Source organism: Dermacentor andersoni, chromosome 1, assembly GCF_023375885.2.
Source record: "Dermacentor andersoni chromosome 1, qqDerAnde1_hic_scaffold, whole genome shotgun sequence".
NCBI lineage: Eukaryota > Metazoa > Arthropoda > Arachnida > Ixodida > Ixodidae > Dermacentor > Dermacentor andersoni.
The window spans coordinates 157,322,305-157,336,354 of NC_092814.1; the positions used below are offsets into that span (position 1 = coordinate 157,322,305).

The 14,050-nt window shown below is 46.4% G+C and overlaps 1 protein-coding gene and 1 non-coding gene across 2 annotated transcripts in view; one reads left to right on the forward strand and one right to left on the reverse strand.

Moving 5' to 3' along the window:
* The window catches only part of LOC126547419 (uncharacterized), a 147,976-nt gene that overhangs the window by 99,980 nt on the left and 33,946 nt on the right, over positions 1-14,050 (forward strand). The window contains exon 14 of the mRNA XM_055063016.2: positions 11,427-11,992. Coding sequence (XP_054918991.2) covers positions 11,427-11,992 — 566 coding nt within the window. The remainder of the gene's footprint in view (positions 1-11,426; positions 11,993-14,050) is intronic.
* Positions 152-226, reverse strand: TRNAY-GUA (transfer RNA tyrosine (anticodon GUA)). The gene has a single exon. It is a non-coding gene; the product is annotated as a tRNA-Tyr (tRNA).

Genomic DNA, 14,050 nt, shown 5'->3' on the forward strand with positions numbered 1-14,050 from the left:
TAATCTGACGTAGTAGTTCTGCGGAAACCCGCAAGGTGGAGAGAAGTAATTAATAAAGGGAAAATCAGACATCCACCCGTTCGTAGCAATTGCTACAAAGGAAACCCATACGGGTTCCTCGAAAGAAAAGCCTCAGAGTTGAAGAAAAATTCGTCCTGGTCCGGGACTCGAACCCGGGACCACCGCCTTTACGGGGCAGCCACTCTACCATCTGAGCTAACCAGGCGGTTAGGAGATGGCAGGGCGAAGTCGAATTTGTCGACAACACACGAATTAGCTATTCCAATCTGTTTATATTCCGTTTCTGCCATCAGCCCTTCGCTATTGGTGAATTTCTTTCCGGGCTGCGCCCATTCCGCCTGTCCGTTAACCAACGTCACAGAACCGCGAAAACTCACCACGTCAAAGTGACGTGTACGTACTAAAGATGCATTAATATACCGAACAAAACCAACTTTTTATTTTTTGAATAGCCGGAGAGGGCCCCTTTCCCAAAGGAATAGAAGATGGCTGCTAATAGCTACAGGCCAATCGCTCTGGCACGGGCTACTCGCAGCTGTGCCAGGGAGTATGCATTTTTTGTGCATAATAAAAAGAATGCGTTGCAGTGTAGTGTTTTTGATCCCTTTCAGTGAATACATAGACTTTCTAAATAAATACCCTAGAGGGAAATGTGGCGCTAGTGTCTACGGGGGCTCTCATGAGCGTTGCCTCAACCTACATGGGAAGGATGGAAAGTACAGGCTTCGGATCGACTTCGATCTCTAGACTAGTGGCATTTGCTTGCGCCGCAGTAAATGAAGTTATACTCAAATATTATCGCATAGAATCTAATTTTATTTCTGCAGTATGTTATATAATGTACAACACGTTACATAAACGTTGTATGACTTTGAAATTGAAGCACGGTTTACTATGGTTTATCAACCGGGCACACCAGGGTATGCATTCTTCTGCGATTCTGTTCCCGATTTAACGCCAGAGAATAATTATTTATTCATTTTTACAACAGCAATAACAACCGTGCATGTACTTATATAAGAATACTCATCAAGTATTTATGGAAATAAAATTGTTGTGTTGTGAGAAAGTGTCGCGCCCTTGAGAGGAATGCTACAAGTATCGTCTGCTACGACGCCTGCTCACTACAAACGCGAGATTTTTCTCGAAGAAGACAGGCACTTGCGAAGTCTCTCACTCTTTCGAAAGGCTGCGTCGGCTGTCACGATTGCTGAACGTCTTCAACTACTTTTAAGCACATCTGCTGCAGTGCTAGCTAGGACACTTGTGGTCTCCTACGAGTATGCTTCATTATATTTTATATTGAGGTACCGTTTCCGAAGCGTTACGGCGTGGCTTTGCACTCACCCATTTTGCGACACTAGACTACAGCCAGGAAGCAGCAACCTTTCCTACCACACGTAAGTTTGTGGTCTCAAAGTCCTAAAACAGTCCTTGTATCAGTAGTGCCTATCTTTTCCTATTCTCAAGTTTCATAACGCTGCAGCGCCAACCTAACACACTTAACAAACCAAGGTGCAAACGGTCAAAACATATTCTTTCAACGTTTACGATGCCGTCGCTTTCTCGTCAGGGCTTCGACACCACACCGCGACACAAACATCATTCCAGCCGCTGGCCCAGCGCGCTATCGCCACTTCGAGCAACATAACAAAGGCAGAGAGCATTGCGTTGCACTGTCCCACTGTGGGTTATAGCAATTGCGCTTGGAGCGAAACCAACACTGCCAAAAAAATACTTGTGACTAGTTCGCCAGTCAACAGAATGCCAATCCGTAGCCTGTACTTCCCATCATTCCCATGATAGTTGAACGATCGCAGCGCCAGATTTCCGTTTAGTTATACTAATATGAAACTCTATGAGTGAATATAAGACATCGCTCTGCCAACTCTTCTTTGCTGAGGACCCGTCTTAGGGGCATTTTGTACTTTCCGTCCCACACCGCCGCAATTTTCTACCAGGTACTGCAAGCTGACCAAGGGAAAGCGGACCAATCGATATTCCTGCACCGCTCTCCTCGCCCGATTATCTGCCCTATCGACATCCTGTCCACTTCTGGGCGCCCCTAGCCTCTTGTTAGCCAATTATATAACAAAAACATGTCAAGTTAGGCAGTGCTATTTGCTTTGAAAGCAAACAAAAGTGATCTCTTATAATTGAGGAGACCATTTGATATTGATGTTTAAACAACGCTGCCGATCATCGCCTGATGCTCGAGTCGGTGGTTACGTAAGTTTCACGTCAGGAGAGTGGAATAAAATCTGAATGGAATAACTTTACCTTATGCGGCCCCTGCACTTGATCTTTCTGAACCGGCCCTGTATTCTCACAGCATCGCAACGGAACTAGTTCAGTAGGTGTACACAAACTGAAGAGTGTCAACAAATTCACATAATCATAGTCACTCCAGAACTTCCATTTAGCTTTTTCTTTGCGCGCTCGGCGCTGGGGCTTGGCCCCGGCGTCGCGGCATTATTTGTATCTGCCTCTCGCCTTCGGCCTCTTCATCCATTGTCCTTGGAACATAACACAATGTTTAGTTTGCCGCACGAGAACGGAATGGCATATCAACGCCCTGCGTGCACTGCATAAAAGGGGACTGATATTTCTTCGCCCAATCACAAAGCTTTACGAACGGATTTATATATTTACCAAATCTTGAAAGTATAGGGGGGGTACAGATAACACAATATTCGTAAGTCTTGGAAACCAGTTTTTTAATGTCGTGTGCAGCTAGCATTCATGAGATGCTGCGAGCGCGCAGAATGGCTTGCGTACCCTCATTACTGAACAGACCATGTTGAACCGTATAGAGCAGAAAAATGAAGTGCAAGTTCTTTGTTTTCCTTTCTTTTTGTTAATTAATTTCGGGGGTTTTGCGTGTCAAAAGAATGATCCGATTACGGGGCACGCCGTAGTGGGAGACTCCGGGTTAATTTTGACCACCTGGAGTTCTTTCACGTGCGCCTAAGTCCGAATACACGAACGTTTTGACATTTCGCCCCCACGGAAATGCGTCCGTCGTGGCCTCGTTCGCACGCGCGCTAGAAGCAGAATAACGGAGACACAAGGATACGGGACGTTATTTTGCTTGTGTTCGACCCTTTTCGTGCTTCAGTTCAATATGGCCAACAATTGCCAAATAGCCCGGCTTTCCTTTCTTGCTGTGTACTGAACTGCCTTTTCCTGCGGACGAAATTTTCTGTACGAGAACGCCAAAGATACGGCCTAGAAAATGCAACGTTGGAAACTGTTCCTATATACAGCGACGTGCGAGACAGGAGTCACTAAACATCGCCCAGCTATCACGAAATCAACATTTGCAGCCCCCCTTCCATAGGCCGTCATACACTCGTCTTTCTTTCGCGGCTGCGTAGCGGCAAAGAGAAAACGCTTCCGTTACGTGCATGCGTATCCCAACAGCAGTATATTTGAACATGAGGCAAGTTTCGTAATCGCGTCATCCTGTCGCTTTACATACAGGAGAAAACTCTTCCTGTTCTTATCGCTCGCCGAAAGCTGTTTTTTTCGTTTCGTCTCTCTTATGGCATACTTCTGAGCGGAATCACGGACAAAATGCTGATATTACAGACGATTTCATTTTAACGCGACAGCGTTGAGGAGCTCGTGTCGCAGAAAAGCCGGTGTCGTCGGCGTCGGCGGCGTTGGCCGTGAGCGATAAATCCCAGCAGGCACTTCATGAATAAAAAACAACTTGCAAGATGGGCTGGGTGGGAATCGAACCAGGGTCTCCGGAGTGTGAGACGGAGACGCTACCACTGAGCCATGAGTTCGATGCTTCAAAGCGGTACAAAAGCGCCTCTAGTGAATGCGGTGTTGCCTTAGAAAAGAGCTGTTTCTAAGGCTCAGGCGTGCGTCGCTTGCTCAGGCGCACATTTCGTTGCCGCGCCGAACGCTGCGTTGCTCGACGCTCACCGCGTCCGATGCGGGGCGCGTAGTCGCTGCGCCGCAGCCCATTGTCTTACACCCCTTGGCGGGTCGACGGGAACGCTGTCGCGTTCCACTCTTGAAGGCGAAGCTTAAGCGTCCTCCAATTTTTATCGCTACGGCAGTTTGCGTTGATGCGCGCAATGCCTCCGGCCCTGTGCACGCACGTCCTCGGGGAATCTTTTAGTAGAGCGTTCGGCATCGCAGAACCACGGCCATCGCTTAATGCTGTGGCACCATCTGGAAGACAGAAAGTAAGGAACTTTAGCGGCTACAGTGGTGTTTCTTGTTAGGCCTTGCAGCCTATAAAGCTATAGACAAGGTTTGTGTTTGTAAGCAAACAGCCGTAGTACATATGAAAAGAACAGACGTCTACGTCGACACTTTTCTTTTTCGCCCGCTTCAAACTGCAGTAATTTGCGCCGTAACTTTTTTGAAAACGTAGCCATATCCGTGAGTCTTGTCTGCCGAAAAAATCACGCCAATAAATCTTGTCGAGTGCTTCTTTAACACGCTCGGAATGATGACGGCAGCGTTGCCACATTTTCGCGGCGGCAAAGGTTTTGCGTAAGCTGTAAAATAACGCGTCTAACATTAGACAGTTTTATCTAAGCATCGCTTACAGTCCGCGCAGCTCAGATTTCACATACTGAGATATTGCATAGAGCGGCGTTGATTTAGGTTATCTATTATGGACAACGTACAAGAGTACTTATAGACAGCGGAGCTTCTGTATCAATTCTTAAGAAAAGCAACGATAACCCAACAGATGTATTCCGCGGGAGGTCAGTTCTTGTGCGTGGGTATGAAGTATTGTAAGTGGGCACACCTGGGCGGGGGGGGGGGGGGGGAGGAGTAAAGTACCAATCTAAAGAGGCAGAAGTTGTTGCGTTAGTTCTAGACACTGTGGAGTGCGACTTTCTCCTATCTCGTCCGGACATGAAGTTGTGATACCGAATATTTATTGGGACGATACGGTGTCTGTTGATCAAGAGGCTGACAAAACAGAGTCGGAACAAAAGAAGACCACCTACGGATGCTGAAGAAAGACAGTGTAATTCCTCAACTCCACTCCGAACTAGTATGCTTGGGAGGATATCCACCAGCGGCAACAAAGTTCGAAGTTCCATTTCACCTGTCCGACAAAACAGTTGTGAGAAAAAAGCCATACAACTTGACGAGAGAAAATAAGGCGTGGCTAAAAAAAGAGCTACAAAAAATTTTAGATGCTAATGAAATCCGCCCATCGGTGTCCCCCTTTGCTTCCCCTATCACCATTGCTCCAAAGCAAGACGGCAGCTGGCGGCTATGTACGGATTGCAGAGCAGTAAATAACCAAATCCTGTTGATTCATTTTCCAATGCCGAGTATTGACACTATCATCGATTAAACCAGCGTCTGTACCTGCTTTTCGCGGATAGACCTGTGCAAGGGCTTCTGGCAGGTGCCACTACAAGAAGACACCAAGCAATACACCGCATTTACGACTTCATTTGGCATATACGAATATAATCGCCTTCCTTTTGGATGGAAAAACTCACCTAGTTGGTTCCAAAAGATGATGAACACAGTTTTTAATCTCTACATTCGACGCTTCTGAAGCGTCTACGTAGACGGACATTATCATATGCTCTAAAGGTGAAAAGTTGCGTCAAGAACACATAGGTCACATTTTCGCAGCGTTGTCTGATACTAAGCTAAAAGTCAATTTCAAGAAGAGTGAGTTCTTCAAAACTAAGGTAACATTTCTTGGCCGAGTTTTGGACGGAACAATGAAGAATACGAGAGAAGAATCAGTAGCTCGCACTCGAAAACTAGCCAAAGCCGTACGATGCACGCTCACTTCGTGTGTGCGTTCATTCAAGATTACGCTCTCAAAAGTCGTTGTATGGCAAGATTGACTCAGAAGGATGTTCTCTTTTGTTCGACAGAAGTATGTGGTGACGCCTACCGAGAATTAGTCCGAATCATTTCTTGTGATCCTGAGTTGTGCTTACCAGACTTTGCGCTGCCTTTCGAATTGAATACCGATGAATCTCACTATGGAACGGGAGCAGTCTTGTATCAGAGAGACTCATCACGACCACCAAACCAACAGCTCCGTGTAGTTGAATACTATAGGTACACATTCGACAATATTGAATTGAACTATACCACGACAGGAAAAGAAGCTCTCTCCATTTTAAAAGCTTTCCGCTACTTCCGTTCATATTTGGACGGTGCAAAGTTCAAGCTATGCACAGATCATGAAGCACTAACGTACACATTGAAGACGGCCGAGCTGAAAGTAAAGATAGTCCATTGGGTGGGTGAGCCTCAATAATTTGATTTTGAAGTAGCTCATCACCCTGGAGCTTCTATGAAAAACGCGGATGCAAGGTCCCGATTAGCCATTATGCTTCCAGACACTTAGGAAGAGGCAGATGTTACAAAGATATGGGAAGGAACTGAGATTTTGCAACGTACTAAAAATGGACGAGTTGCCGTTCCTACTTCCTTGGTTCCAAAAATATTGGAGCTGTGTCATGACAGCCCCGAATCAGGGGGCCATGATTGCTTTTGGGTAACCTACATGAAATTGACAAAAAGGTTGTCATGGCCTCTTACGAAGCAAGAAACAAAAGGCTAGGTATTATTATTTCATAAGTGCCAGATTAACGAAGTAAAATTTAAACAGCCGACTCAGAAAATGGCTATGTTACACTATTCTAACAAGACATTTGAGGTTATTCATCTAGAATTCGCGGAACTACGAAAAAAGTCTGAAGGAGTCAAGAAGACACAAGCCTTCCTGTGTTGCATTGATGAGTGCACCAGGATGATTGCAGCAAGGGCTGGTGAAGAAGACGTTAACAGCGTAATTTCTTTTTTGAACAGGGAAATGCTTGGCAATGTAAAAGTAATTGTCTCCGGCGATGGACCGGCTTTCCGAAGTCGTCGGTTACAGGAATGGGCTGAAAAGCTTAACATCAACTTACGGTTCACTGCACCCTATCATCCCGCAGCAAATTGGCTAGCTGAAAGGGCTATCACTGACATCAAACAATAAATTAGCATGTATCCAGCATTCCCAAGTGGTTGAAAATGTCTGGAAGCGGCAGTAACTCACCACAACCGCTCGTATACAACTGGCCTGGGATTCTCTATTCGCTGCAACTGGGACACCACCTTATCTGCCGGCGAATTTAAGCTTGGTAGTGACAAGAACATAAAGCTCACAGAAGCAGCAACAACTGAAGATAGTAGATCAAGGTATCATGAAAGAATAAAGAGAAATTTCAACAAGAGTCAAAATACAACGTTACCAACACTCGACGTCGGTGACTTGGCACTGATAAAAAGAGGACCTAGCCTGAACGCGGCTTATAACGGGCCATTTCGTGTGATCAAGACGGCAAGTCAACAAGGACACTTAATGACCATATGGTACATTGGCCCCAATGACACCATGGAATCCGCTGCTCTTGGAAATATATTCAAGTATCATCCCAGGAGGGATGCAAACAGTACTGGGGAGAATGAAGCAATCCAATGACGGTCTGCAAATAGAAATTGAAACAAGACAGGGGGCAAGGTGAGAAAAGAGAATAAAGAGGAAACCCGCCGTGGTTGTTTAGTGTCTATGGTGTTGGGCTGCTAAGCACGAGATCGCGGGATTGAATACCGGCGATGGCGGCCGCATTTCGATGGGGGCGAAATGCAAAAACACCCGTGGTACTTAGATTTAGGTGCATATTCAAGAACCGCGGGTGGCCTAAATTTCCGGAGTCCCCCACTTCGGCGTGCCTCATAATCAGATCATGGTTTTGGCACGTAAAACCCCATAATTTAATTTTTAGAATAAAGAAGAAGTGCGATAGAACAAAATGGAGTCTTTGTTGTGCAGCTACTATGTGCAGTTTTATTACATATTTTACGATAGCAATTATATGGACACTCCAGGCGCATTTCTGCTGTCGCCGTGAGGTTCCGCAGAAAGTCTGAGGGCGATAAAATCGTCGCCTGGCGCCGTATGCTGTATGTGCCAGTGAAAGCGTGTGAGGGTGAGCCGGTGATCATGGCTCAATCTCGCTCACGAAAGGGAGGAAAGCGGGAAAGAAACGCGCCGTCTTCCGTCGAGCGCAAGGCTCTGGGAGGAGGGTAGAGAGGGGGGGCGGCGTTCTACTCCGGGCGGGCCGGGCGGCGGCGCGCGCCCGCCCGCGGGTCGCTGTATCTTGAACGCCATCTGCAACGGGTACACGGTCCGCCGTGCGCTGTGTGTTTTGGGGGTAATTCTCGTTGATGTGAGAGGCAGTTCGACGGTCAATTCGCTCGCTGCTGCTACCGCGCTTCCTCGCTCCAGCGTTTTGACAGAGAGTTTCCGCGGTCATCGAGTGAGATGCGTTCAGTTTGCTTGTGCGCGCGCAACACCATGCTTGTTAACTTATTTAGTGTGCCTATGTCTTTGAGATTATACGGCCGATAATACTGCTATCCTTATTTCGTATAGCTGTCCACTAATTTACTATCGCAATCGCTGCTTCGCCTTTCGGGCGAAACTGCAACTTCTTTCATAAGTGCGTATTCCTGAGAGGCAAGAGGCACGCCGTCCGCATGGCTGCAAAACGACAAAGCGAAGCGGACTCGCGCTCCGCTCACACCTTTTTATAGCGGAGCGGTGCAAATGTAGAAGCACAATTGTGCGCATCGCATGTAGCCTTATATGCCGTTTATCTGCTGGTGGCTTGAGCATTGTGCAGATGCGCACTATAGCGTTCCCGTTGAGCTGCTGCATGCAAATGGTTAGGGCACATTTGTTTGAGCGAAGCGAACCGTAAACGCTCAGCTAAATCTTTCTATTGTGTGCCTCTACGCAGAGCGCAATGGGAAGAAATAAATGGTAAAATAAGCCTCCACTTACTCTCATCGCACTTGTAGGACAAAGTATTAGCGTTATTTTATTGCCGTTATTGAGGACAAACGAATGTTTTGAAATCGCTTGACCTACGAAAGGACGTCATCGTTACCACTGAATTTACTTGATTTCTGTCCACCAAATGGCGCTGCAGCAGTTAGCGTAGGACGAAAAAGTAAGGAAGCTCTGCTGAAAGCAGTTGGAAAAAACCTTAAAAGACAAATACCAGACAGTTGGCGACAAAATAGAATGAATTTAATTTATAAAAGCAAGAGGGAAAAAGCTAGCATTCACTCATATACACCGTTGACCATTACATCGGTAATATACTGGTTAGCAATGCAGGGGATTAAATTAAAGCTGTAAGTATGGGCAAAGAATATCGGCATTTTGGGAGAACTTCAGAATGGCTTCAGAATAGGTAGGCGTCTGGATGATAACTTATTTGTCCTTACTCAGTGCATTGAAATATCCAGACAAGAAAGAAGGCTACTATATGCGGCTTTTTTATACATTACCGGAGCGTATGACAACGTAAACCGCAACATATTGTGGCATATTCTGTAAGGGGAAGGCATAGACAACGACTGTATACAGCTTTTGAGGGATATTTACCTAGAAAATACAGTTTACATAGAATGGGAAGGGATGAGCAGCGACCAAAGATTGAGCGAAAGGCAAAGGAAAGACAGGGAGGTTAACCAGAAATTATTTGCGGTTGGCAACCCTATACCAGGGGAGGGGCAAAGGAATGCGATAACTGAGAGAGAGAAAAACAATAAGAAAAATGAAAGAAAGAAATGACAATGCAGAACTGTTTCTGCGGCCACCGTCACGCAGTCTTCGAAGGCGTTCCTAGTGTTACACTGTGTCAACGTTTCATCCTACGTCATGCAGAGCAGCAAGCTGATATCATCAAGGGGCTGAGACAGGGGTGCCGTCTATCTCCTCTACTGTTTATGATGCACATGGCAAGGCTGGAAAGGACGCTAGAGGGAAGCAATATCGGGTTTAATACCTCATACAAACAGGCGAGTACAATAGTGGAGCAGTAGCTTCCATGTTTTTTTATGTGGACGACATTCTGTTGCCAGCCAACAAGCAAAGTGGTATGCAACGTCTGGCTGATATCGTTGGACAGGAAGGCGAGAATTTAGGTCTGAAATTAGGCGTTAAGAAAGTCGGCTGTTGTGGTATTCAATTAAAACAGTGAACAGACAGTGTCGATACAGGGCCAGGAAATACCTCGGGTGAAAGAATATAAATACCTTGGTCCCAGGCCAGGAAATCCCTCCTGGACAAGGACGAATTCTTCTTCAACTACGAGGCTTTTCTTTCGAGGAACCCGTATGGGTTTCCTTTGTATCAATTGCTACGATTGGGTGGATGTCTCATTTTCCCTTAATTAGTTACTTCTCTCCACCTTGAGGGTTTCCGCAGAACTATTACGTCAAACCTTAAACAATGTTTCTATAATACAGGTCAAAGAATTGAGTATTTACAGTTTAGTGTTACAAATATGTACGCTATAACACTTCCTGAATACGCTAGTTGGACGCTGTTAGGCGACGTTATAGTGCATGATATACATTGAATGCTGTTGTAGTTTGCCGTTAACAGTACATGATGCTGTTAAATACTTAGAGATGCTGTGTAACATACACAGGCTGTCCCACGCAAATTGTGCCAAAATTTAAAAATATGCAAGTGCCACATAGCTGCACAGAACCAAGGTAATGTTGTTTGCCGTCGCCTGCAGCAAGTCAGACTGATGTTTGTATTTCGCCTAATTACACGATTAGTTATTAATTAAATAACTTATAAAATGTTATAATCAGAGCAAAATTGTCAATCTGAAAATTGTTGGCTGTCATGGAACATTGTAGGCTGTCATGGAACGTGCTACTTAAATGTTTTTTCAAGCGTTGAGAAAGCCCGCAAAACACGAAAGAAAAAAAAATGTCGCGCCGCAGATTTTTTGCGTGCTCTTACGGGTTTCTTTCAGGCTTGGAAGAAATATTTAAGTAGACTTTTAAGTAAACAATAAATATAAAAATATTTTAAGTTCTCTCACATGTTACATGGGACGTTAGCCTGTATTAAAAAATATATTCAGTATTATCTGTACGCGTGAGAGCCTCAGAGAATCTTCAGTCTCAGCCTCCTCGCTTCATCGAACGTGGAAATAAATTCTGTTCAGTCCAACTAAAATGAGGAATCACGTGCTCTTTATCCTTCCTGAAGATCGGATACGTCCATGCAACCATGAACACATGGTTGCATCTAAAATTCCGCAAGGTTGCGCATGAACGCTTCAGATCTCATGGCAATCTTTATTAAACCTTTGTTGCTACGGGAGAGGCTAAGTCATCACTTTCACTGCTACGTCTTAGCTAAGTCGGCACTACGACTTGGCTAAGTCATTTATTCCGCTGTGATGGCCACTGTTGTGTTCTGAGTGTTTAAACGAATCCGTGTAATACTAGTCTACGCTTTTTAGAGGCTTACACAGCGTCACGCGTATGCCTTCCTAGCTTTTATTTTTCTTATCGGGCTGCTTTAGCTTAGTATTCTTGCTTATTATTTTATACCTTGTCAGCATTGCATTGTTCTCTAGGGTGAAACTTCTTTTTACGACCGTGATTCGTAAGCACCCTCGGACGCCTCAGCTAAAAGGGCCGCTGTACAAGTGTAATTCTGCCAGTAGTCAAACTTGTTGTCTGTACATCTGCTGCGTCGCGAAACTCGGGCATACCCGCAGCGCTCCGACGTTCCTCGCAGTGTCCGGCTCATCGCTGGAGACCACCCTGCAGCTGCCGGCTCGCGCTCGGGGCTTCGTGCAGAGCCTCAACTACCCGCACCGGCCGCCGCAGGGCTTGGCCTACAGCGTGCGCCTGCTGGCGCCGCTGGGACAGCGCGTCGAGCTGCGTTTCGTAAACCGCAGCGTTGCCCCGGCGGCCGCCGTCGCTGGCGCTGTCCACCTGTGGGACCCGTACCGGACCCCGCAGCTGGCGCTCAGACTCGGCGCTGGCGCCGACAATGCCACCGTCTCGTCCACGCTCCACACGCTGCGGCTATCGTACAGCGCCCCGGCGGCCCCATTCCAGGCCTACTTCATCACACGAAAAGGTGCGCGCGCGCGGTTGATCTCGCGGGAAGTCAGCGCCTGCTCAGCTGCTTCGACCACAATGTGATAGCTTATGTATCTAAGCATCAATATTGTGCTCATTTTTCTTGTATATTAAAGGCCTACGTGTTCCGATTGTGATGTCATAATGGAAGGCCGATGTTCCCATTGAATTCTGGGTTTTTACCTGACAAAACCACGATTTGATCATGAAGCACGCCGTAGTGGGGGACTCCGGTTTAAGTTTGACCAGCACGGGTGCTATAACGTGCCCCCAATGCGCGGTACAGGGGCGCTTCTGCATTTAGCCCCCATCGAAATGCGGCCGCCGGGATTTGATCCCGCGGCTTCGTGCTTAGCAGCGCAACACCATAGCCGCTAAGCCACCGCGGCGGGTGATGCTCCCATTGGGGACCATGCTTTCGATAAAACGTTGATTGCACTAAGTGTCACCCAAGTCCCCCGTCGAAAAGTATGCACTCTTGGCCTTGCGTCTTGATGTTACAGAGCTAAGCGTGCAGGTGTTTCGGGCTCTCAGACGTGTCAGTGGACTACGCTGCTCTCAAGCGCCTTGAATTCGTTCAACCGGACTGCATCCGGCAACAATAACAAGAATGAGTGCGATAACAAGTCATTGTTCTCTTTATCATAGCATGTCGCAAGTAACAGCGTGACCTGTCCGAAATATTTCCTTGTCTGCTATTCAGCGTGTTCCCGAAAACGTCGGGACAACTACGCGCAATTTCCTGAGAAATAATTCAAGTAGCGATAATTTTAATAAGGAGCCGTTTCGGTTATAATGTGATCGCTTTTATGCCTGGGCATCAATTTCTTTGTTATTTTTCTTGTATACAAAAGGAATTAACGTTATATATTGGTAGGTTGAAGTCACTGTTGTTTTTTTCTGGTTAGCACTCGAGATATTTGAAGTTCTTGTTCTCGAAGTTAGGATGATGTTAAAGTGTGTACCTTCTGAAGCCGCGTGCGAAGCTAAAGTCGCGTCACACCCGACGTCCAAATACAAATGTCGTCGGCATAAATGGAAAACCTAACGGTACGTGGAAGAATGTCGGCGAGCCCAATGAGTGTTAGATTGAAGAGCGTTGGGCTCTGTGCTCCGCCCTGAGGGACCCCACAGTTGCTGTAATACTGGGAGTTTGGGCCATCTCCGGAAAGGATAAAGAATGATCTCTTTTATAGGCAGCTACTAATCCATAAATAGACCTTGACGCCAAGTCCTACTGTCTCTAACGTACTGAAAATCGCTTCGTGTGTTACGTTATCATCTGCTCCTTTAACCTACAGAAACAGGGCAGCAGATAATCTTTTGCAGTACTTCTGGTGTTCGACGTACGTCACCAAGTCGATAACGTTGTCTACGGAAGAACGGCCACGCCTGAAACCGGCCGTTTTGTCTAGATACACCTGGTACCATTCTAATCGTGCTAGAACCATCCTCCCCATTAGTTTTCCGATGTGAAAAGTGTGCAGTGGTGGCATTTACCAGGAAACCAATGTCTCTATACGTGATATCTGTCGACAGACAGCTGATCTCGTGCAGCTCAAGTCACATATTTTTGGGGGTGGTTATTCACATAACTCTCTCCTGAACTCCTCTAGTGAATTATGTGAGAAAATGTCTGATCGGATTTTGTCATATGTTTAAGTTCCTAGCAGAAAAGACCTAGGAAGTGTCAATACAATCTGTGCTGCAACTGTAAAGGGTCATCTTTATTGTATTTCTGCGGCACTGCCTTCCGGCCATCTCCAACACTTGCGGAACTAACCTGAATACAATTAAAGGCATCCAAACCCAAGCCCTCAAGGTATGTCTTGGTCTACCATGGAGCGCGTCAACGACAGAAGTTATTAGAGTCACTCAAGATTACACTATTAGAACGCATATTACCACTGAAACAAAGCGTGTGCACATAAGACACTTCGCCCGGACCCCTACCCATGACCTCGCAAGTCTCCTAGTAGAAAGGCCCCACACGACATTCAGTGCAACTGTCTTCGCGCACCGTGCTTCTCTTAGGTCAGGTTACGCACCTGCGGAA